We start from the raw sequence: 26974 nt of genomic DNA, 5'->3' as shown, positions 1-26974 counted from the left end.
CGTCTAGAATCTGTTTGTAGGCTAAAACAGCACTCATCATAGAACGGAACTGTATCCCCATTTGTCAGGACACCAAGTCACATTACTGGCATTACCTTGATAATGTTTAATACATTGAACGGTACATTATCAAGGGCTAGCACCATTCAATACATCCAAATAATAGTTGGCAAAAGCTATCTACTTCTAGTTGCTACTGCCAGTAATAGTAGGACCAAATAATATACCAATAGGCCTCAGTTAAAAAATGTAAAAATAATTTATCAAAATTTAGGTGCATAGTGGCAGAATAACAGCTAGCCAAACAGATAGCAGACTGAACAATTATATACACAAATTACATATACAAGTTGGAGGGGAGCTAAGGAGGAAAAGAAATAAGTTGAGGCTGAAAAAGGGAGGGGAGGGAAGAAATAATGTAGAAATAATACCCCAATCTGCCTCAAATACCCTAATAATACATGGGGCATAAAAATTTAGAACATGATAGTATACAGACATAAAGAGAAGATTAAAGCATATAGCAATGGTACTTGGATGTGCCAGTTTAAACACCTCAATTAAATCAACTCGTAGGTGCCTAGTCTCCAGACATTGCAATTTGCAAAACATGTTGTTCTTGGTAAGAGCAACCCTTTGGTCCCCTCACTAATCTCATTTCCTGTCTCTGTACTACTGCGATTTTTAAAAGGTGAATTCTAGTTCTCTTTTACGTTCTCCTTAATAAATCCTTTTATTTAATAGCAGCTCTTTTTTCAAAAGTACTGATCGAGAGCAAGGAAGGAAAGTAACCTTTCTTTTTTTCATATTTAATAGACTAACTCCTACTAATTTTGCTTGGTCACACCAGGCACTGCTCCTGCCTCCCCGTGGCAGGGCCGGTAACCTTGGCAGAAAAGTTTATTTGCCAGGGGCTAAAAGGAGCCAACATGGAACAAAATATGTTTCCATCTATAGAGTCGACAAGCTGTTGGCAAGATACCGAACATGAACATGATTCGTCACAAGCAAAGAGGTTGAAAACCAATCCCTCGATGACAGACTTACCAGCATTCTTAATAATGCACTCACTATCAGAACAGCCTCTCAGTAAACTATCCTCTTTTCTAATTCAAAAACACCTGGAAAGTATTGCATGGTCTACCAAAACGATTAAGAGACTGCAATCAGGGGACTTACTTGTTGAAACTCTAAACCACAGGCATTCTGAAAAATTGCTAAAAATTACAAATTTTGCTGGTATTCCAGTTAACGTAACTCCCCATGCAACCCTAAATACATCAAAGGGTATAATATCTAGTTGAGACCTGATGAATGTTATGGAGGAAGAAATTAAAGAAGAGCTTCAGGAACAAAATGTAATCGCTGTAAAAAGAATTATAGTCAAAAGAGACAATATACTCATACCTACCAGAAATATAATTCTCACCTTTAACAGTCCAAATCTACCCTCATCATTAAAAGCAGGATATCTACTTTTACGCACTTGTCCTTTCATACCCAATCCGTTGAGATGTTATAAATGCCAAAAGTATGACCACTCTCAAACGACATGCAGAGGCAACCCAGTTTGTACCAACTGTGGATCCTCCGATCACATTCAAAGTGATTGTTCGGTGAAAGAAATGATCTGTCCCAACTGCAAAGGTAACCATCCTGATTGCTCTAAGACATGTGAGAGATGGCAAACGGAGAAAAAAATTGTGAAATATAAAGTTGAAAATAAAGTTAGTTATCAGGAAGCAAGAAAATTAATTGTACTATCCCTAAACCTACATATGCCAATATTGCAAAAAAATATCAAACAATAGCAACTCAAATTGATGCTACCGTTCCATCAAACAGATCAATCTCCGACTGGGCTTGGGCTGTCCTCTCTCAGCAACATTCCAATCCCCTTCAGCACTCAGACCAAGCAAGCAATACGCCTCTTACGATACCAGTGAAATCTCCTCCTCCGCCAGTGATTTCTACTACTTCAAATAATCATAGTCCTCCTTCAAAAAAGATTATTCAGGATACATCAGTGGATGCAGAGTACTCATCCAAACAAGAAGATCCAATTCTGAAAATATTTGTAGAAGAAGAAGAAGATATGGACACCGGTCACCCCATTCCTTTTCAAAAAGAGACAAACCAAAGCCTGAACGCCATAAAACAGCCACGTCAGGTACAGCTTCTTCTAAATTCAAGTAATGCCTAACATCTTGCAATGGAATTGCAGAGGCTTTCGTGGCAACATTGACGACATTCAATACTTAATTAACCACTACTCTCCAGTTGGTTTCTGCCAGCAAGAAACCTATTTAACTGCTCAAATTTCCATTTCCATAAGAAACTACTCAATCTATAGACGAGATCAGAATACATCCGATTCTGCCCGTGGTGGTGTAGCTATTTTAATTAGCTCAAGGATTCCGGCTAGGCATATCACTCTGTAAACCCAAATCGAAGCTGTCGCTGTGCGTCTGATTACCCAGACTGCTTTAACACTAGTCTCAGTTTATCTCCCACCGAATCATACTTTCTCTTATAATGACCTTGAAGAACTTTTAATACAGCTACCCTCCCCTATCTGCCTGCTAGGGGGGGTTTCAATGGCCACCACCCTTTATGGGGATCATCTAAATTAGACAGACGCGGCTGACTGATTGAAACTTTACTGGAAAAACAAAACCTCACTCTTCTTAATAGTGGCTCGCACACCCATATACAGTTACCTAATGGACAGACTTCTACCATTGACCTATTGATTTGCTCCCCGATACTGTTTTCAGTCATGCAATGGTCCGCTCTGGATAATCCCATGGGCAGCGATCATTTTCCAATTGTTTGTAATCTGATGACTACACAACCACCATTAGACTAACCCTGCAGGAAATGGAAATTCTCTAAAGCTAATTGGGACAAATTTCAGTCAGCAATCACACTGAACAAAAAATTATACAACTACATCCCATAGATGAAGTTACCGATTATATCACTTTCTGCCTTTTATTTGCAGCTAAGAGCTCAATTCCATTATCAAATTCCAAGACTCGACGGCATTTCAACTGCTGGTGGAATGAGGAATGCACAAAAGCAAAGAAAGAAAAAAATAAAGCATGGAATTTATTTTGTCGAACTCCAACTACAGTTAATCTTATTAACTACATCAAACTAAAGGCAAAAGTGCACCTCATTCAAAGACAAGCCAAGAAAGATTCTTGGACTTGGTTTGCATCGACTATCAATAGAAACACGAACCCACGATTAATATGGAAGAAAATTAGGCAGCTTTCTGGGAAGTTTACAACTGTTCCTTCCCCAGTTCTTTCCTGCAATGGTCTAGACGTCTCTGCTCCTCTGGATATAGCAAATGCCTTAGGCAAAACTTTTGCTCACATCTCAGCTGCTTCCATCTACACTCCGGAATTTCAGAAAACTAAGACCACCACAGAACAGAGCCACATCAACTTTCGAACCTCACTGTTACTTCCATATAACCAGCCGCTCCAATACTGTGCAAGCCATCAGAACAACATGCAACAGTGCCGCTGGGCCAGATGGGATATATTATGTTATGTTACAGCACCCTGATGAAAAAAAAACTTACAAATGCTGCTAGCCATCTTTAACCGAATCTTCCTGGGAAATGTTTATCCCACTTCTTGGCACCATGCTACAGTTCTGGCTTTTTTGAAACCTGGAAAAGATCCCTCTAATCCTAATAGTTACAGAACAATATCTCTGTCCAGTTTCCTCGGTAAAATTCTTGAAAAAATGATCCATAGTCGACTCACTTGGATCATTGAAAGTGAACATCTTTTAAGTAATAGTCAGCATGGCTTTCGCCAAAACAGGTCCTCCTCCTTTGATCTGATGATCAAAGCTGAATCTGAAATTTGCAATGCCTTTGTTAAAAACAAACACCTAGTTATGGTCTCCATAGATATAGAGAAGGCATTCGATACTACCTGGCATTATGGCATTCTCCGTGACCTCCATAATCATGGTCTACATGGCAACTTGCCTATATTTATTAGGAACTTCCTCAAGAGCAGATCTTTCCAGGTCCGATATAAAAATTCCCTTTCTACTACATTCTTGCAGGAAGGAGTACCACCACAAGGGTCAGTTTTGAGTGCAATCCTGTTCGCCCTCAGAATTGATTCCATCACAAAAGAACTCCCAAATACTGTAGAGGTGTACCTTTACGCTGATGATCTCTCTCTTTCTTACCATTCTCAGAATATGAGATCTATCGAAAGGCAATTGCAGATGTCTCTCAATAAAATACAAAAGTGGGCGGCTGAGCTCAGTGGATATCGTCTTTTGCAACAGGAAACAGTTGCGATCAACTTTTGCAATCAACGCAAACTGCATACAGATCCTGAACTTTGAATATCAAATTCCACCATTCTGATTGCCAGCAATATCAGATTCTTGGGACTAATCCTGGACGGTAAGCTGAACTTCTTTGAGCATGTTAAATTATTATGTACTATCTGTCTCAAAAAGATCAACATGCTAAGAGCTTTATCTGCCCTGTCTTGGGGAGCAGATCGTATGACTTTGCTGCTCTTATATAGAGCATTGATTAGATCCCATTTAGATTATGGTGCTCCAGTTTATGATTCTGCCAGAAGTAGTGTACTACGTTGGCTGGATCCTATTCAACATAATGCACTGTGGATCAATTGGTGTGTATAGGACATCTCCAACTCATAGTCTATACATTGAAGCTCATGAGCCCCTCTGCATCTCCGCAGAAAAATGCTGTTACTTAAAAATATGCAGCCAAAATACAGACTTGCTCTTTGCATCCTATTCAGCCATACCTTTTTAATCAACCACTAGTTAATAAACCAAGTAAAGATATATATAGAAATAAACCAAGTAAAATTCGACCAGCTGGCCTAAGGCTCCTTGAAATATCACAGAACTGGAATGTTCCTCTCCACAATAGGCAACAGATAAAGAATTATTCTCATCCACCGTCGACCCTGTTCCCTCAACTGACCTGTGATACTTATTTTCTACAATGAGGAAGGAATCGCCTACCGATACTGAATGTGCAACAACTCCATGCTAGCCATATTCAAAGCTGTGCTGACTTCTTGCCGATATATACGGATGGTTCCAAATCTCTTTCAACTGTTGGAGCAGCAGCAGTGTTTCCCTCTGCTATCATATCAGCTTCTCTTTCACCTGAGTATAGCAACTTTTCAGCAGAACTGAATGCAGGAAGTTGTTCTTGCTCAGCCCCTCATAGGTCATAGTCATCTAACACATTCCTATTTTCTGAGGGCGGATGACCCACCTATGTGTGAGATGTGTAATGCTATGTGAACTGTCCGTTAGGCATCTCCGTAGCCAGTTGGGAAGGAGCAGCAGTCCATAGCACAAGCTTCTTGATTAGACCGGGGTTCGAGCCCGTCACCACCAAATACGGAGGATGCGGAAAGGTCAGGGAATGACCACCGCATATCTCGGAGCAATATGGCTTTAGTTGCTAATGCTCCTAAAAACCAAATAACAAACAACAAACAAAACCGTCCATTAACTTTTTATAGAATGTCTTGTTTTTATAGAAGCACGAAGCTTGTGTTTTACTGCTTTTAATAATCTGACTGAACCATTTACATTGTCAGATTATAGGTGAGAGAGATAACATGTCTGACATTTTTAACTTTTTACATTCTATTAATTTATATACAAAGATTTAAGTTTTGTATTTTATATGGGTTTACTTAACTTTATACCTTTTTTACATAATAGCTTGATGTGGTAGCCTAGGTATAGACTACCAAAATGTTTAGTATTCTATTTAAATTGACTTGACGCATTATGGCCTTAGCTGCCAATGCGCCATTAAAACCCAAATCAAATCAAATCAAATCTCATTAGTTCATCCCACGAGTCTCATTAGTTCATCTGATATCTATTTAGGCCTTAAAAAAAAAAAAGTTTACACCATTAAAAAAAAAAAGTTTATTATTTTTTTTAAATTCTGCTTTGAGTCTACCAATATTTTATCTTTTCTTATTGGATTTCAGTTCTTTTTGTACGCATTATTTAGTTTTTAATTAAAAAAAAATAAATATGGACTGCAGAAATGATGCAATTACACTAACTTGTACGTGAAAAAATAAATATTTAAAAAGTGCTGTTTTTTAAACATTTTATTTTCAAAAAACATTAATTCTTGTTGAATTAAAAAAACAAAACAAAACACATCATAGGCATAAAATATAGAGTCAAAATATATAGCATCTGTTTTCCAGTTGACTTGGTGCATTATGTCATTAGTTGCCAATGCAACTAATATAAATATATAAAACACTAACCAACCATTTTCTAGTTAAAAAAAACCCATTAAATGTGCACTTCTGGATATTTCTGCTTATTATATGCATATATTAGATGATGTTCAGTTCCATTTTCATATTTATTCGAAATTTATGTCAAATTTGAGTATTATTCACGTTGTTAACTCGCTATAATGAGTGATCATCACTTCCCATGTTTCTTCATTTATTATTCAAAAATAATAATAAATCTTTCAAAAATATGTAGTTTATGACCATTAGAACCATTAATAATTTTTGGATTATATCGGAGAGTTTTATAAATGACTTGAACTAGAAACAAACAAGTAATAGTATGAGTAGCAGTTACTACAAGTTAAAAGCGGAACAAATGTGGTTGACTGTACCTGCTCATAGCAGTAACACTAGAATCCTTGCAAAACGTTAAATAAAAATTCAGAAAACCATGCTAAGTAAAAATTTGTCTACATTTAGAAAATTACAGAAAATTACAATTTTTTATCTTCAGCCAACAGTTAATGTAGGCTCATGATTTTCAAGTTACATCTCACAGTGTAGTACTGACACTGCAGGGTTAAAATTATGGAGTCAAGTTTTGCTATTTTATTTTTAGAATATAATATAATTGAATTTTTACCATTAGATGCAGTGAAGTATTGTATTTCTAGCAGTTTTATCTGCATGTAAACATGCTCTTCAACACATATCAGATATGAATTAAATATTATGATAATTCTTAAGCAGTAAAATTGTTTTTTCACTTCCAGAATGAGCGGACTGAGGTGAAGCAAAAGTGGGCATCGCGTTTACTTGGAAAGTTAAGAAAAGATATCACACAAGAGTGCAGGGAAGATTTTGTATTAGGTATTACTGGAAAAAAGCGAGCAACATGTGTGCTTAGTAATCCAGATCAGAAAGGGAAGATGAGGCGAATCGATTGTTTACGTCAAGCTGATAAAGTAAGTATTACTTCATAAGTAATACAAGTAACTTACAAGTATTACACACTTACAAGAAAAGTTAGATAGTAAGCAGTTCATACAGAAATGTATCATTTTTCTGATCTGCTCTTCTATTCTGGTGAATTATAATAATGTTCTTGTGCTCTCTATGTACTGTAGTATATAGTATTTCTGCTGATCCTGCGTGGCCTTTCTAGAGTATAAATAGCAATTTAGGCCTGATATATTTATGTGGTCAGTATAATATATAAAGTTGATGGTTTGATTAATCGTAAATTACTGTGTCATATATGGTTATTGCAGACCTTCGCCCCCCCTCCTTTTTTTCATTCTCCTCCTCTGAGGAGAGGGGGGAAGGGAGAGAGAGAGAGAGAGAGAGAGAGAGAGAGAGAGAGAGAGAATAAAATTAATTCGGTCTTTGTCAGAAACCGGCTAAGCAAAAATACCTTTAAAGAATTTTTTCCAGTATTTGACAGGATTTGAACTGGAAATTTAAGTTCATAGCCACTATACTATTGTGTATTTTCTCCCTTTTTTTTTTTAGTTTTGTTGATTTTTCTTTTATATGTACAATTTTAGATATTTCAGATATTCCTGAGTAATTTCTTAATAATAGACATGGGTTTTCATGAATAAACATTAACTAAATAAATTTTAAATTGTTATTGCTTAAATTTGCATCTTTTAATTTATTTATACCAGAAACTCATATATGTAGACTGATTTAGTTTCTATTTTTGTCTTATTGCCTTAACTTTTATATAAAGCTCTTTACATCTTCTTACTTTCACAAATGAAAATAGAAAGTGTTCTTTATTGTAGTAGTGAGGTTTTACTGCATTTTTTAGTAAAACCTCAGTACTTTGAATCTCACTAATTCAAACTATTTTATATATGCAAAACTGAGATTTTTTTTTTCTTTCCGAAAGCTGAATTTAATGTGAAGTAGCAATAAATCTGAGAATAATATAGCAGTTGAGTTTACCACGCAGTTGCTGTGTTATTCTTGGATTACTGTTACTGAAATGTAGTACTTTGTATTCAACAACATTAAACCCCAGTTTCCACTTTCCAGCCCATTTTCCTAATTTATCCCATCCACTTTCAGGTATTGTTGAAGTAGCATTCCTGATCACCCTGCCAACCTTTGTATCATCAGCAAATCATAGATGCATGCTGTACCTTCATCAATATCATTAATAAATACTGAAAATAGTAATGAGACCAGCACCTTGATGCCAACTTGAATAAGTTTTCACCAATAAAACATACAAGAAAGAAGTCTTAGCAGCTCACTCGCATCAATAAGAGCACGTCAATAAGAGCAAGGTTGTATCAAGCTCTGCTGCATGTGCTGTTTTCGTATATCAAAAACAAAACTCAATGAACCTGCCTATTGTCATATTGTTGTGTGTGGATAAGAATGCTCTGTTTTGTAACTAATATGCTGTACTGCTATCCAGTACTTAGGTATTAAGTACTGGATAGCACTTCACCCTGAGTGGTAAAAATGAGTGCCAACCATGACAGAGTTCATTTATGTGGTGGTGGTGAAGTCTCATCATACCCATACTTCTGTAAACCAGAGCACATCAACAAAACCCCCCACCCCATACACATTGTAAACATAACCTTTCATGATGAAGTATTGTAAATATCATTAAATAGTTGCAGTATGTGAGGAAGCATTATAGCATAATGCATTTTTTATACTTTTATAACGTGTACATAATTAATTATTTAATTCTGATTCAAGACCCAAGCCTCTGGCTGTGATGGGACAGTTATAATTAGCTACACATTACCTATACCCTATATTTTATTCATCTAGCTGCAGTAGTGATTTTCCTGCTCACTCTCTCTGACATTAGTCCATGAAGAGCAGTGGCCATTAATAACTACTTCCTGTCTCCTTCCAATCACTTGTACATGGTGAGGATTATTATTGTTATTAATTTGGTTTTTAGGAGCATTAGCAACTAAGGCCATATTTCTCTGGGATATGCGGTGGTCATTCCATGACCTTTCCACATCCTCCGTATTTGGTGGTGACGGGCTCGAACCCCGATCTAATCAAGAAGCATGTGCTACGCACTGCTTCTCCTCCTTCCCACCTGGCTACGGAGGCGCCCATGGTGAGGAGATCCCCCAGTGATAATGCTGGCCTTTCAGATTAGTATCACTGGGATCCAGCACCCATACCTTGGTTCCAGGGTTAGATTATTGGAATCCAGCATGTGCAGCCGTGTGCCGTGACCTGTGGAAACTCAGAAAGAGGGATCCTGGTGTCCCCATTCATGTACACAGTACCAAGGGATCCCCATTCATGTACACAGTACCAAGACGGCATCCCCTCATAGGGTTCTGTGGTGGGTTAGGGCATTCCAATCTCGGGGGTTCACATCTGGTGAGTATGGGTTTGGCACACCCAGGGTCCTGAGCTGGATATCATCATTTTTCTCTTTCTTGGTGATTCCCTTCTACTTTTGACTCTCTCTCTCTCTCTCTCTCTCTCTCTCTCTCTCTCTCTCTCTCTCTCTCTCTCTCAGAGGGTGACTCGGGAACTTTTTTTTTCCTGGTGCAGCATAAGCCTCAGGCTTCCTTGCACCATATGGCTATTATTAATAATAATAATAATCTGATATTATTTTACTCCTATGAGTAATTTAAATCCCTATCTTCTTGGGCCCCAAAAAGGCCCCTACCTAATCGAAATGACAACACTGAAAACACCCCCGTAAAAAGAGCCAGAAATGAGGGCACACCACCACCATCAGTGACACCCGTCTTCCTCCTCCTCCATTTTGCCAGAGAGCAGTCAGCCGGGAAGATTTCACCCTTCTTCATCCAGAAAGGATTAGAAGGGTTAGCAGGATCACCTAAATCCATAAAATGACTGCATTCTGGTGACCCTTTGGGCAAAGCTTCCAGCACAAAACAAGTGGAAAATATCCTGAAAGCCACATCAATCAGGGGAATACCTATTACTGTAAGTCCCCTCCCCCACAAAACTCTTCACGAGGTGTCATATCAGATTAGGACCTTCTTCATGTTTCTGAAGAAGAGATCTGCTCTGATCTGCTCTGAAGAGATCTGCTCATCACCAAGGAGTGATGGCTGTCACGAGAATATTGATGTGAAAAGATGGGAATCTCATCCCTATCCGAGTTCTCATCCTAACATTTAACACTTCACAGCTTTCAAGTTCCATCAAGGCAGGCTATTTAAACTGCCCAGTGAGGATTCACATTCCAAATCCACTGAGGTGTTTTAGATGTCAAAAATATGGCCACTCACAAACTGCTTGTCCTGGCAACCCTGCTTGTGCTGCAAAAGACCAAAAGAGCAAAGAATGTTAATCTTCCAAACCAATCTGTGTAAATTGCCAAGGAGAGCACCCTGCATACTCTACAGCATGCCAGCAGTGAAAGGATGAAAAAGAAATCCAAAAACTAAAAACTAGAGCTGAATACCTCCTACCAAGAGGCCAGAAAATGCATCCAACCAATAAATAGCAGGAAGCCTTCATATGCCCAGAAGGTTTATGAGAAGTGCACTATTGGTACACAAACTGAGATGACTTATACCACAGACAGTCATTCACTCTGATTGCACACTATTTATTGCGTTCACAAAAACCCACCCAAAAAAACACAGTCAGCTGCTACTCCCATATCTTCTGGTACTTTACCGAAACCAAGTGGTAAAGAAGAGCTACCTGCAATACAAGAAACAATGGATGTATATGATATGGAGGTAACTCAGTCCTGCAACTCTTGGCAGAAGAAGATGTCCTTTCTTTCCAATGAAAGATAAAGCCAGGACTGAGAAAACCAAGCCCTCAGACCTTCAGAAACCACTTCGAACTACTGCAGCACCCATCCTATTCTCCTGACCTAGCACCGTCAGACTTCTTGTTTTGAGAATTGAAGAAACTATTGCATGGATGTTGCTTTGATTCATCTCAGGAGGTCATCAATGAAGTGGAATCGTGGTTTCAGGCAAAAAGTGCAGACTTCTATGATCAAGGAATTAAACAACTGATCTACAGAGGGGGAGAAATGTGTTACTGTACATGGAGAGTACATAGAAAAGGATTAAAGTTCCTGTGAAGTTTCACCTTTTTAGGGCTATTATTTCTAGGTTAGGGTACAAACTTTTTGATACCCCTCATATATATGATATCACTTCAGAAATAAAGTTGAGATGGCGCCATTGATTGTTTCTGTCGTTATGGCAAACTTTAAAATATAGAATTTTTTAGGTCTCCGTTTTGTCCCATGTAAAGTCTATGGGGTAATGATAAGTCATGGGAAAATTTCAGTTGTATGTTAAACTGTATGCCACTATATATTGCTTTGTAACTATATATGTAGTCAATGATGAAGTCAATTACTCACTTTGTAATACCTACACAATACCACAGTCCCAACTCACAAAAATTACACCTACTAACTCACCAACACTTTCTCTTCAAGAAAGACATATTTTTCCATAAGGTGGTTGCCATAAAATTCACAAAACAAATCAAAAACAAGAGCACATTTTATCTGCACTTAGGCTTTGTGCATTTATATTTTATTAAAATATGTATAGTAGAAGTCAGTATTAAATGCCTATTAAAACTGTCACTATTTAAAATGTATTATTGTTATCTTCTTACAGTGGTATTTTATCCAGTTCAACATTATTCTCAAGTTTTTGGTATTAAGTTTATCTCTTTATGTTTAAGTATTGTTATCACAAACATGTTACTTTCACATGTGTAAAAATATAATATGTATGCAACCACAGTAGTGCTGTGGTGGAGGAAATAAGGAGAATTGAAACTAATGAAAAACGTCATATTTGTCATATCGAAAAGAAAAGTTATGAATTAAAAAGTTATGTTCAGTATATCTGTAAAATGTTATTTACGTAAGCAGAGATGAATCACACGTTCAGTTATAATGTAGATGCATTCCAAACTTATTGAATGTATTTCATTTAAACAACAAAGAAATTTGCATTATTACTGAAAAAAAAAAAATTCAGTTCCCTTGAATGCAAAGCAAAATAAAAATGGAACATCACAGTGGAAATAGTCCTCTGTCACTAAGTTATTTATTTAAGTAGGAAATAATCTTCCCAAGGTTCAATGAAAGAAAGCAATAGGAGAGGGGAAAAAACCTTTTGCTGATCTAAAAGAAACTTCCTGAACAGCTTCTGAACTGATGAAAAGATATTGTGGCCTATAAAGGAAATTTAATAAATGAAAGCTGTTATGTTTTTATAGTTCCTGGATTTAAACATAAAGCAAAATGTTTTTATGTGGGAATCAAAATACTTTATAAGGCTAGTTTTAAGCTTAGTATAAATCTTTAACATAACCACCAATGGAGTTCATAAAGTTGGTGTCTTTTAGAAATTGTAATGCTTGTATATTTTTAAATTTCAAAATTACGCTTTGTAAATACTGATAAAGAATATATTTTACTTTTATTTTGCAAAAGGCTATTTTTATGAAAATAAGACGTCACAATAAACATTTATTTAATATAGCTATTTTTAGAGGACAGTAACATTCCTCAACTTGTTCAAATATCGAAGGAAACCTGACTTACCCAGAATTATCAATTTTTTTTTGTGCCTTTATATGCTAGAAACGCTCTTTCCTTAATGTTTGGTTAAAAGGATTTTTGAGGAAAAGGAACTTATCAAACCATAAGCAGAAATCTGTTATAATGTTATGTGGTTCTCTTATACTGTAAAGGCAGAGAAATATAAAGATAGTTCAAAGTCAGTAGACTCCAAACAGCAAAATCCTTGGACTTTCTTCCACCGTACAACTAATGTTAATATTAAACTCACCTTTTTTGCTTACAGGAGAGAGCCTTTCTCAGTACTCCTTTTGTAGCTTCTGACTCAGTTAACAGTTAAGTACATCCTCATTGAGGTTCCACATTATTCTAGTGTCTGTAAAGATACTTTTGTGACACTCTAACTGCAGGAATTATTAACTGTATCTTGTGTCCTTAGAAATTTGCCTTTAGCCAGTGGGTAGTTGGTTGTTGGAACAGACTTCCATCCTTTGTTGTGGAAGTTGATAGCCTAAATAAATTTAAAGCTGAGCTGGACAGGTATTTGGATCGAACGGAGGGGTGAAATGGCAGCGTTTTTTTTTTATTTTGGCTGATGCTGCATAAGCTTGCTTTCTTGCATCATATGCCTCTACTAATGCTAAATGACTGATCTTAATGTGCTGTTTTAGGACTTGAAGTGCATTCAACCTTATGAATGTATATTATTATTATTAGCCATATGGTGCAACGAAGCCTGAGGCTTATGCTGCACCAGCCAAAAAAAATTTCTGAGTTACCCTGAGAGAGAGAGAGAGAGAGAGAGAGAGTGTCAAAAGTAGAAGGGAATCACCAAGAAAGAGAAGAATGAAGATATCCAGCTGGGGACCCTGGGTGTGCCAAGCCCATACTCACCAGATGTGAGCCCCTGGGGTAAAATATGACCATCTTGTTATAAATAAATCACAAAAAGGCACAAAAGACACTTGTGCCAATAAACCCCTAACTCAACGACATCTGTTATGGAATTCAGGAACGGTACCTATTGCTAAGAAGTTGTTTTATGACTCTTTGTTTGATGTAACTTTTCTACTCAGTTGTTTTTCTGTAGAGAAAAGTTAAAATTAAACTGTAACTTTTCTTAACAGTAAAATTTACTTTATAATTTATATTCATGTGGTTTTTTTTAGTGTCATTGTTACTTCCTATCAACAACCACATGATGCCATTCTCTCAACATATTAATTTCTTCTGTAGGTGTGGCGGTTAGATCTGGTGATGGTAATCCTGTTTAAAGCTATTCCCCTGGAAAGTACAGATGGGGAACGCTTGGAAAAGTCACCTGAGTGCCTCCAACCTAATCTCTGTGTCAATCCTTACCACATCAATGTCTCCGTCCGAGAGCTTGACCTTTACCTGGCTAATTTTATATTAAGTCATGGTAGGTTTTGAAGTTATCTTTAATTTCTGTTTTTCTTTTATTTATTTTTTATTATTTTTATAATAATAATAATTATTATTATTATTATATTTTATCACTGATCACCATTTGGATCATGGCTTAACTTTCATTGTTTAAACATCAGCAGTAGTATCTCCTACTACAGCTGATACGTGCTGAAGTGATACCACATGCATCAGCATTCTAATTCTTTAATAACTATTGCTGAAATGCTTTGTTTGACAGAAATGTTAAGGTTTCTGTATAGTACATATTTTCCTTAAACAAAATTTGTGAAAATTCCTTTAGTTAAAAGGATAAAATGTCAGCATTGAAATTTCAAAATTTCAATATACCACCTTTCACTGTATTTGTGGCTGTAGGTCATTAACCAATAGATCTAGTATTAACTTATGAGACTTAGTAGTGTGTGTATATTTTTATATATACACTGTGATCACCGAATTATGACCACCTACCTGATACAATATTGGGCCACCAGTTGCATGGATAACAGCCACTATTCGCCAAGGCATTGACATCCACTAGATATCTGAAGACAGCTGTATGGATCTGCAAGGCTTTCCACAGTGTCAGAATAGATGATGGTTGCATGTCCGTATGCCTCACTTCCTGTTTCAGAACGTCCCACAGGATTGAGGTCAGGAAAATTTGGAAGCCAATCAAGATGGATGATATCTTCACTGTGTTCCTTGAACCACTTATGCACAGTGCAGACTCGATGACATTGTGTGTTATCATCTTGGAAGGTCCAGTTTCTGTCCGGAAAAAAATGCAACATGGCAGGGTGCACATGGTCTTCTAAAAGCTGCCAGTAGACCTCACCAGTAACCTTACTTTTACTCCACACATCCAATATTTTGGAACAAAGATTAGAAAATACACTGCCTTGGTGAAAAGGATCACATGCAAGGACTGGGGCCTCCATGGTCATTCTCTCACCCTGCTTTACAAGGTGGTTTTCTTGCCTATGATTTGTTATGGGACTGGTGCGTGTGCTTACAGGACAACGCTTGTCAGGAATTCAAAGAAGCTACAATCAGTACGATGTACCATGCTCCTCACCATCTCTAGGGCATGCTATACTGTTAGTACTCCTTCCCTCCAGGTCTGGTCTTGATGAACTTCCTTCCCCTTAATCTGGAGGTTAAGGGGAAGGAAGTTATCCTAAATTATGTAAAAAATGTGAACCTGGCAATTGACACAGAAGTTGGAAAAAAAAAAAAAAAAAAAACTCATCTCAAATCACTTTTATCAGATCTGGCAAGCACATTGGGATTCATCTCTAAAGGTCTTGTCACAAAATGATTCATTCCCCAAATAACCTTCACCAGCCCTAAACCTCTCCACCCCCCTGGTTTGCCCCTGGTCTCTTTATCTCCTTCATTCTCACTGGCTGTGGCTCCCTAAATGCCAAACTTTCTGAACTTGGCATCATTGAGAATCCTCACTGCACCTGTGATCTCCCAGAAAGCTGGGAGCACATTTTGTACCACTGCCCAAACTATGAAGACTCAAGTGCATCTTACTACATCCATGAGAGGGCTTCCACTTGGTCAAGAACATTTCTTCCTCACTGACCAGGACAGTGAGGAAGAAATGTTCCTGAACTTGGCATCATTGAGAATCCTCACTGCACCTGTGATCTCCCAGAAAGCTGGGAGCACATTTTGTACCACTGCCCAAACTATGAAGACTCAAGTGCATCTTACTACATCCATGAGAGGGCTTCCACTTGGTCAAGAACATTTCTTCCTCACTGACCAGGACAGTTTCATCACGCTCTCACAGTTCACCCAGGAAGTGTGACCAAATGTAGGAACAACCTGAGAATCAGGCCAACTTTATTCCTGCTCAATCTAATACCAAAACTTGACAATCTATACAGACTTGACTGTATAATCAACTAACCCACACAGAGTAGAACTCTACCTGTATACCTTGTTGTGGGACAGGTGGACCTGTCATTTTTGGATGACCCATACCATTATGGTGCCCATCTTTGTGCAGCATCCTAGCCGTACAATCTTTTATCCTTTCCCTGGGCCTCGGTGGGCTCTCCAACCCAGGGATATCCAACCTAACCTCTTCCTATCTCACATCTGGAGGATGCATTCTTTCTGTGATCTCTCTCTCTCTCTCTCTCTCTCTCTCTCTCTCTCTCTCTCTCTCTCTCTGGTTTTTGTGTGTGTGTGTGTTATACATATATAATATCAAATCCCTAAATCAAATATTTATAGGTGAGGGTAAATACTTATTAACTGCCAGTCATTTATCTTTAAGAAAACCCCACTTGAACTGAACAGATGAGTGTAGTAGTTCCTTTACCTGGATATTCTTAATACATGAAGATTCACTGCGACAATCAGATCAGGAGTATTGCTTTCTCTTGTTACCTCTGTGACATGTAGCTATAGAAAATGGTCATCTGGGAAAGTTCCACTACCAGTGAGTGGCCAACCCATAAATTCCAGTCAATATCTGTAAAGTTCAAATCCCTCATTATAAGACATTCTAATTATCTGGCCCAGCCTGTCTGTATAGTTGTTCATTATAGTCATCATAGTCATGTAGCCTATAATGCTCTTACTCTTATTTTTGTTTTCTATTTATCACACCAAAGTCACTGAACATAGCACTAGCCACCCAGATCAGCTGTGTGCACTGCCTTAGATTCTGTACTCTTCTTAACCAAGACCATAAATCCTCTCCTTCCTCCTCATTCTGTCTATCCTTTCCTTACACATTGGACTCACCATATCCAAATTGTCTGAGTGGCACATTGTTTCCAGCATGCCTACGATATCCTCATTTGATGACTTAACCAGTATTTAAAATTCAAAAATTGTCCTTAAAAGCAGATAATTCTGTACAGTGTCATTAACTTTTGTCTCTGGTGGACCTACCCGAACATATTCCACCTATCATTTTTACACAATATTTTTCTCATATTACTGACAGCAGATCATTAACAGTAGCTACTTCCTGTGGGACCAGAGCTCTTTGTCATTGTAGATGTCATTATGTTGTGCATGTATGCATGAGTGTGGGCTGTGGTGTTCAGCTAGGTAGGTGAGATTGATGACTCCCTCATTCCTTTTAAGGCATCATCAAGTGTGTTCTTCAGGCCCTCATGTAGCACTATCAGAATGGGGGGCAGGTACACTATATTATTATTATTATTATTAACTAAGCTATGCTGCACCAGCCATATTATTGTTATTAACTAAGCTTATGCTGCACCAGCCAAAAAAAATTCCAGAGTTACCCTGAGAGAGAGAGAGAGAGAGAGAGAGAGAGAGAGAGAGGGAGAGAGAGAGAGAGAGAGAGAGAGAGAGAAAGAAAGAAGTAGAAGGGAATCACCAAGAAAGAGAAGAATGATGATATCCAGCTCAGGACCCCTGGGTGAGCCAAGCCCATATCACCAGAAGCGAGCCCCTGGGGTTCCTTGATGTACACTAACAGAAATAAATCTGGTGCAGTTAAGTTTGGTGATATCGGGGCCATGATATTAAACCCGCATGACCGATCCAAATATTGGGGGTTTGCCATGTTGAGGGAAGTCCTCACTTCTAAATGATAATGGAATGCACTCCATATTTTTGGAAGATGAGACCTCTCCCATACAGATCAGCATCCTGCTCCAGCTAAGGCACAAGAAACAGCTGCAGCATATCTAAGTATGACACATTATACACTCCAGTTAGTCTTCTCTTGCACAAAAGACACACACTTTTTCACTGCCACATTTGTTTTCAGCAATAATACCAGCTGGATTTTGTTTTCCCCAAATCCAAATTTTGTGCTTGTTGACCTTTCAAAAAGCTTTTGAAAAATGTTGCCTTATCACTGAACACAATCTATGATGAGGCAGAATTGTTTTCTGAGTCTATTTGCTTGCACATGTCACTGCAGAAGTCATATTGATTAGCTTTGTCCTTATCAGTCAGTGCCTGTAGTAACTGGAGTTTGTATTGTTTCATTGTTGTTAGCTTTCTAATGCCAACTGTTGTTTGAAAGAATTGTAGCAACCTGCTTGCATGCTAGTGGACTTTCTTGGACTTCTCTCATAAGTTTCTCATGAAAATGCCACAGTTGCATCAGAAACTGAGGCAGCCTTGTTCTGGTTGCCCTTTTGAAAAGCTTAAGAAAAATGTTGCCTCATCACTAAACACAATGTTGAAGCAAAATCTTCTTCCAAGTCCATTCACTTACATATATGACTGCAGAAATCATAATGCTTTGCTTTTGACTGAAGAACTCTATGAAGTCGGGGGTTGGATACATATAATTTCTTGCATGCACTGACCAAGCAAAAAGAACTTTAATACTAAGCAAGAGAGTACACACAATAAAAAATACCCCAGTGAATCACATCTGGTGAGTATGGTCTTAGCACACCCAGGGTCCTGAGCTGGATATCATCATTCTTCTCTTTCTTGGTAATTCCTCTCTCTCTCACAGAGTAACTCAGGAATTTTTTTTGGCTGGTGCAGCATAAGCCTCAGGCTTTCTTGCACCATATGGCTAATAATAATAATAAAACATAAAATGGAAACTGACACAAGGCACAGATATTCAAGAGATAACATATTAAATTTAGCACAAACGAAGAACACAACAATAGTAGCCTTTGGTACTGTAGGTGGCCTTTATCAACTAACTGAGCACTGGAAAGCGGTGGCTAATATGGTGCAAGAAAGCCTATGTATGTAAGCAAAGCATAAAAGCTTTGCTTTTGTCGGTCACTGCCTGTAGTAACTGGAGTTTGTGTGGTTTCATTGTTAGCTTTCTAATGTCAACTGTTGTTTGAGGGACTTGTATGCCTAGTGGACTTTCTTGGACCTCTCTTGTAAGTTTCTCATTCACGTGTCACAGTTGCCTCAGAAACTGAGGCAGCCTTGTTCTGGTTACCCTTTTGAAAGGCTTGCAAAAAATGTTGCTTCATCATTAAACACCGATTATGTACAACTAGCACCAAATACGGAGAATGCGGAAAGGTCAGGGAATGACCACCGCATATCCCGGAGCAATATGGCCTTAGTTGCTAATGCTCCTAAAAACCAAATAACAAACAAACAACAATGTACAACTAGATGCCACCCCACAGCGAAACACTGCAGTATCCACTTCTGATGCAAACGAAACAGACAGCATGGACTTAGAAGTTAGCTCACAACAAGATAAACAGATATTAGAACTATTCACTAATGAGGATATGGACGTGGGAAAACCCTTCTTTCCAAAGAAAGGGAAACCTGAGCAAAACAAACCTTTAGCCCCTCGAAAACAAATTGAAGATTCTACTAAACCCAGATAATGCTTACATTTCTCCAGTGGAATTGTGGAGGATATCGCAGCGATTTAAATGACACACAAGGTCTCCTCACACAATATGATCCTATCACCCTCTGCCTACAAGAAACCAATCTAACTGTTTCTCTCTGGAACTACAAAATTCATCGGCAAGGTCGAGTTGTAAACAACCTGAGTAATTTGGCACATGGAGGTGTAGCATTGATAATCAACACTCAAATACCCTCTAAACCACTCCCATTGGCCCCGAGTGCCAAGCGATATTAGTGACCACAGTGCCTTTTCATAGTGATTATCCGATACGCTTTACTGTAAATACGTTTCTCCTGAGTTTCGCAAGTCCATTAACTCTTGAGCATTATAATTAAATAGATCTTTCAAATTATATAACCCAGAAAGGAAAGTACCTTTCTTTAACCCCCTTTTTTATTTTTCGTTAATACTAACCTTCTCTTCGCTTGGGTCACTAGTTGGCACCGTTCTTGCCTCCACGTGGCGGGGCTGGTAACCTGGGAGAAAAAGATAATCTCCCGTGGCCAAAAAGAGCACGTCATGAGTAAATCAAACTCGGACTTATCTTGGCTGCCAGATGCACCCCAGACATCAAAAAAGAAAGATAGTTCTATTGCAGGAACTTCAAAACGGCAGAAAGCTGACTCTGGCAACCTCTAAATACACACCAATATGTCTCTGCCTCCAAGAGATGTATTTCAAACCTCAAGACACACCAAAACTGTCTTATTACAATATCTTTAGAAAAGATAGAACCGATCAAAATACTGCACATGGTGGTGTAGCTGTTATAACAAACCCATATGTTCCTGTCAAACATGTCTTACTGAACTCTCCCCTCAAGGCAATAGCGGTCCGTGTAGCTGCTGACATCCATATTACAATCTGCTCCTTATATATTCCACCAAGCTTTTCCATCCAACAGAATGATCTAAACAACCTCATAGCTCAACTCCCCACACCTTTCCTCATTCTGGGAGACTTAAATGGTCATCACACACTATGGGGTAACAACAATATCGACCAAAGAGGAAAACTAATTGAAAAATGTTTAGATGATAACAACCTTCTCCTTCAAAATGACGGGTCACCTACTTATGTTCACCTTCCTTCCGGAACATATACTGCAATAGACTTGTCTATCTGTTCAGCAACTTTGTATCCTACTCTAAAGTGGACGGCAAACAATGATCCACTGCATAGTGATCATTTTCCCATTACAATTGAATTACTGAATAAGCCCTCTTATCATCTTACTAGAATTCCTCGGTGGCTAATTGATAAAGCAGACTGGGAGATGTACAAAAAATTAGCTAAACTGGACCCTGAAATTATACAAAAATCCCCAACCAGGGAAGCGGTTGAGTATGTCACAAAAACTATATTACATGCAGCAGGAAAAGCTATACCAAAATTACCTGAACACCCAAAAATCTGGTGGAGTGACGAATGCCGTGCAGCAAAAAGAGACCAAAATAAAGCTTGGAATACTTTTAGGCACTATCCAACCACAGCTAATCTCGTTCAGTTTAAACGCATTAGAGCAAGAGTGAGGTATGTTAGACGCAGTAATAAAAAGGCCGCTTGGATTCGCTTCACTTCAACCATCAATCAAGCAACTCCCACATAAAATTTGGAAAACAATCAGGAAAATGAGTGGTAAATATCAAACGACACCTCAGCCTATCATGGAATGGAGAGGGCAGAACATTTCTGACCCTACCTAAATTGCCAATATACTAGGGGAAACTTTTGCCAAAACATCAGCAACAGAAAGTTAGATACTAGCCTTCAGAAGATTCAAAGCAAATTCAGAAAAAACAAAAGTTAAACTTTTCTTCAAAAGCAGAAGAACAATATAACTTACCATTCACTATCCACGAACTACATAGAGCCTTGTCAACATCTAGGCGTAGCGCTGTAGGACCAGCTAACATCCATTATTCGATGATACAGGAACTAAGTGCTGAATCATTGCAGTCACTTCTTGATCTGTTCAATAAGCTCTACTGGGAAGACACATTCCCTAAACAATGGCACCACGCTACAGTCCTTGCCTTCCTTAAACCAGGAAAAGACCCGACAAACCCTACTAGCTAAGACCCATTGCCTTGACTAGATGTCTTTGCAAAATTCTCAAAAAGATGGTGAACCGTCGACTGATATGGTACCTGGAAAATTTCAATCTCTTACATTCTGCACAAATCGGCATTCGACAAAACAGATCAACACTAGATATACTAATAAGACTAGAGAATTCCATTCCTTAGAATGCATTCCTTAGATCGGAACACCATGTAATGGTTTGCTTTGTCAGCAAGGCCTATGATTCCATGTGGAAGTATGGAGTACTCCACGAATTATATCACCATGGACTTCGGGGCCATCTCCCGATTTTCATACACAACTTCCTAGACAAGCGAACTTTCCAGGTTCGATTTAAAACTTCGCTGTCCGAACTATTTTTTCAAGAAGAAGGAGTTCCCCAGGGCTCTGTACTCAGTGCTACACTCTTTATAATTGCGATAAACACCATTGCTGAACAACTTCCAAACACTATCGATAAGGCACTGTTCGTAGATGACCTTAGTATTTCTTGCCATGCGAAAAACATGAATATGATCGAGAGACAGTTACAAGGGTCAATAAATAAGATCAGTACATGGGCACAAACCAATGGTTTTCAGCTTTGTTATCAAAAAACGTTGTGCATCCATTTTTGCCGACAACGTAAATTGCACCCACACCCGGAACTACAACTGAATGGACAACCAATAGCAGTTCAACCCAGCATACGATTCTTAGGAATCACCTTAGATCATAAACTTACTTTCCTGGAACATATTAAAAGACTAAGAACATCCTGCCTACAAAAATTAAATATCATCCGGGTTCTCTCAGCAACAAAGTGGGGAGCTGATCGCCTTACCTTATTACGGCTATACAGATCTTTAATGAGATCAAAACTTGACTATGGGGCACCAGTGTATAGCTCAGCAAGGTCTAGTGTCCTTCGCTGGCTTGATCCTCTCCATCATAGTGCAATACGCATTGCTCTAGGAGCATATCGCACGTCTCCAATACATAGTCTATATGCCGAAGCTCACGAACCCTCTCTCTCTCTATCAGAAGGCAACAACTTATATTACGCTATGCATATAAAATTAGATCTATGCCTGAACACCCAAATTGGGAATTACTTTTCACCCCGCAACACAGCAGATTATACCATAACTGCCTTATTGCTAACCGACCGTTAGGTATAAGAATAAGACATCTTCTAGAAGAACTTAATTGAGTTTTGATAATATCTCAAATACCCCTCCACTACTCCTTGCTCTGTGGAGCATTACTCCACCTTCATGTGATTAATACCTTCATAAATGGGATAAATCTGCACTACATAAAGAAAATTTCTTGCAATTGTACCTTGCTGTGGTGGAGCAGTTTCCAAACTTTGTTGTAGTTCATACAGATGGGTCAAAGAATGACACCCACGTTGGAATTGCCGCAGTTTTCCCGAACATAACATTGGCCTACCAACTGCCACATGAGTTCAGTATATTTTCTGCCTAACTAATGGCAGTTCAGGTTGCACTGAAGCATATCAAGACCTCCAATATTGAAAACAGTATAATTTTCTCTGATTCTCTAAGTGCACTTCAAGCCCTGGAAAACACCATGAACATCACCCACCCAGTCATAAAAGAAATAACAAACTCTTTATATACCTTATCTGAGCTTGGAAGAACCATACACTTCTGTTGGGTCCCAGGACATATGGGAATTCCAGGAAATGAATTAGCGGACAATGCCGCAAAAGTGGGTGACTCCGTAGCCAGGTGGGAAGGAGCAGCAGTGCGTAGCACACGCTTCTTGATTAGACCGGGGTTCAAAATACGGAGGATGCGGAAAGGTTAGGGAATGACCACCGCATATCCCGGAGCAATATGGCCTTAGTTGCTAATGCTCCTAAAAACCAAATAACAAACAACAATGCCGCAAAAGTGGCCGACTTACCACCTGATGTACAGTGGAGAGTTCCACATCAAGATTATAGACGAATAATACAGGAAAAATGCATGTACCAGTGGCAATCAACATGGCAAAGCCAACTTGAAAATAAGCTTTGAAGTATCAAGCCAAATCTTGAGCAATGGCCTTCAAGCCTCAGTGCAATTCGACAACAGGAGGTAATACTAGCTCGTCTCCAAATAGGTCACACTAATATTACTCATGGTTACCTTTTAAGAGGGTAGATTCACTCCCAGTGTGATCACTATAAAACAATGCTTTCAGTGAAACATATCCTTGTGGAATGCACAAAATTTGCAATAGAACGCCAGAATCTCTTCACTCCAGCCACAACTGAAGACCCACTAACGCTTATTTCACTTTTGGGCAATAAAACAAATGTCTCAAAGATTTTTACCTTTCTCAAAGCGATCAATGTATACCACCTCCTTTAGCTAGTCAACAATCAGTTTCCTGACTCTCGATCCATAAAGAAATAGCATAAATACTAACCTATGTATGGCGCACTATGGCCATAGACGCCCATGCGGCAAAAAAATCCCCAAACAAACAAACCACTCCCATTAAAAACAAACCGTGAGGCAGTTGCAGTACGAGTCAACATTAATTTTGACTTCACTATTGTCTCATTATACTTGCCCCCTAATCAAAATATAAGCTATGCTGACCTAGAGGAACTAGTGGTACAAATTACTCAACCCTACTTTATCCTAGGGGACCTCAATAGTCATCATTTGTTATGGGGAAATCAAAACATGGACAAACGTGGACAAATTATAGAAAAATTACTTGACCAGCACAATTTGTTACTCTCAATAATGGTGCACACACTTATACACATTTACCTTCAGGATCTACTTCAGCTATTGATGTCTCTCTGTGCTCAGCATCCATATATCCTCTGTTTAGATGGACTATCATAGTTTTGCTGCATAAGAAAGGAGATAAATCAAAAATTGGAAATTATAGACCAATTAGCTTGTTATTCCACATCTACAAGTTGTTCACACGGGGCATTACTAACAGATTAGGTGCCTCCGTAGCACACGCTTCTTGATTAGACCAGGGTTCAAGCCCAGATCACCAAATACGGAGAATGCGGAAAGGTCAGGGAATGACCACCGCATACCCGGAGCAATAAGGCCTTAGTTGCTAATGCTCCTAAAAACCAAATAATAACAACTAACAGATTAGAAAAAATACTTCAAGGGAATCAACCGAAAGAGCAAGCTGGCTTCAAGACAGGATTCTCAACTATGGATTACCTTCACATAATGGAGAAAGCAAATGAATATAAAACACCATTATGTTTGGCATTTGTGGATTGTGAAAAGGCATTTGACTCCATACAGCATAAGGCAATGTTTTGGACACTGGAAAGACAAAGCATAGATACCCCATATATTATGATTTTGAAGAAAATATATGAGAGTGCTACCTCCTTTATTAGATTAGACAAAGACAGTAGGAAATTTAAAATTGAGAAAGGAGTTCGACAAGGAGACACAATATCTCCGAAGTTGTTTACTGCTGCCCTTGAGGAAGCTTTCAGAAGATTAGACTGGTCGCAGAAAGGAGTCAATGTGAATGGAGAGTACCTAAACCATTTACGATTTGCAGATGACATTGTGGTCATAAGCCATGATCCCAAAGAATTAGAGGAAAATCTTAATCAGTTATGCAGAGTTAGTAAGGATTTTGGACTAAAGATGAATATGGCTAAAACAAAAGTAATGATGAACAAGTATGCCACAGAAAGGGATATAATGATTGAAGGAGCAGTAATTGAAAAGGTGGAGTCATATACTTATCTGGGACAAGTCATTAGCTGTAATAATGATAAATGGCTGGAAGTCAAGAGAAGAATAAATTTTGAATGGATAGCATTCAGGAAATATAGTCATATACTGCGGAGAAATATCCCAATTTGTCTGAAGTGTAAAATAATGAACCATTGTATACTCCCCATCATGACTTATGGAAGTGAAACTTGGGCACTCACCAAAAGAATGGAAGAGAAGCTGAGAACTACACAGCGAAGAATGGAACGAATTATATTGGGAATCAGACTATTAGATAAGAAGAGAAACATATGGATTAGGCAGCAAACTCAATTAAATGACATTCTTATCAAAACTAAAGAACTAAAATGGTTTTGGGCAGGACACATAGATCGAAGACATGATGTCAGATGTACTAAGAAAATAACAGAATGGTACCCAAGAAGAGCTAGAAGAAAACCTGGAAGACAACAATGGAGATGGACAGGTGAAATTCATGAGTTTGTGATAGTAAATGGATGGTCATTGCACAAAACTGAAAGAAACTGGGAAGTTGCTGGAGAGGCCTTCATCCTGTAGTGGATTGAAAATGGCTGATGATGATGATTCATAGCAATCTGCTGGGTAGTGACCATTACCCAATGATATGCTGGATTGATACAAACATCCCTCAGTTTTCTAACAGAACTGTCAAATGGAACTTTTTCAAAGCAAAATGGGATATATACAAGCAACTAGCAGTACTAGAAGAAAAGCAGGTGCAGCAAACATCCATAAACTTGGCTACAGAATAAACAGGGTTTCTCAAAAATATTGGTACAAACATTTAGGGGAGGTAGGTAACATCTAAAGGAATGTGAATTGCATAGGAACCCATAACCGGAAACGTCACCGTAAGTCAGTACATGGCGCTGTTCATCACTTCGCAAGAGGGAAAATTTCTCGTTTACTCATTCAAGCAGTAGTCGCCACACGAAAGGCATGCATCGATATACGAACTGTGAGCTGGCAGATATGCATCTAGTGTGTAGATTAGCAGAGGACCCACACGGTGTGCTCCCCCATGCGGCACAACATCGCTTCGCAATGAATGTGTGGGCAGGTATGGTCGGTGATTGCTTAGTCGGCCCATACCTGTTACCATCCCGCATGAACTCCGCTAAATATCGGATCTTTCTTGAACAAGTTCTACCAGGGTTACTTGACGATGTTCCAGCAAATTTGAAACGCAGCATTTGGTTTCAACATGACAGGGCGCCTGCCCATTATGGAAGGTGTGTTCGTGACAATTTGAACAGGCGTTTTGGGCGTCGATGGATTGGCCGTGGTGGACCCGTTGCCTGGCCCCCGCGCTCACCTGATTTATCGAGCCTTGATTTCTTTCTGTGGGGGCCCTCAAATCTATCGTGTATGAATCGCCTGTGGAGACGGAAATGGATCTTGTGGCGAGACTCGTCTGTGCTGCTGCTACTGTCAAAGAAACTCCAGGTCTGTTCGACCATGTCTGCCAATCCATGCTGCATCTGTGTCATGTATG

The 26974-nt window shown here is 38.7% G+C and overlaps 1 protein-coding gene across 12 annotated transcripts in view; it reads left to right on the top strand.

Annotated features, from left to right (window-relative positions):
* The window catches only part of LOC150078475 (nuclear factor 1 X-type-like), a 798656-nt gene that overhangs the window by 337494 nt on the left and 434188 nt on the right, over positions 1-26974 (top strand). For all 12 annotated transcript variants that reach the window (XM_090384797.1, XM_090384789.1, XM_090384790.1 and 9 more), the window contains exons 4-5: positions 7079-7270; positions 14089-14272. In XM_090384797.1, the coding sequence (XP_090240923.1) occupies positions 7079-7270; positions 14089-14272 (376 nt within the window). The remainder of the gene's footprint in view (positions 1-7078; positions 7271-14088; positions 14273-26974) is intronic.

Source organism: Mastigoproctus giganteus, chromosome 11, assembly GCF_048544385.1.
Source record: "Mastigoproctus giganteus isolate SK-2022 chromosome 11, ASM4854438v1, whole genome shotgun sequence".
Classification (NCBI taxonomy): domain Eukaryota; kingdom Metazoa; phylum Arthropoda; class Arachnida; order Uropygi; family Thelyphonidae; genus Mastigoproctus; species Mastigoproctus giganteus.
This window is presented reverse-complemented; position numbering and strand designations above follow the sequence as displayed.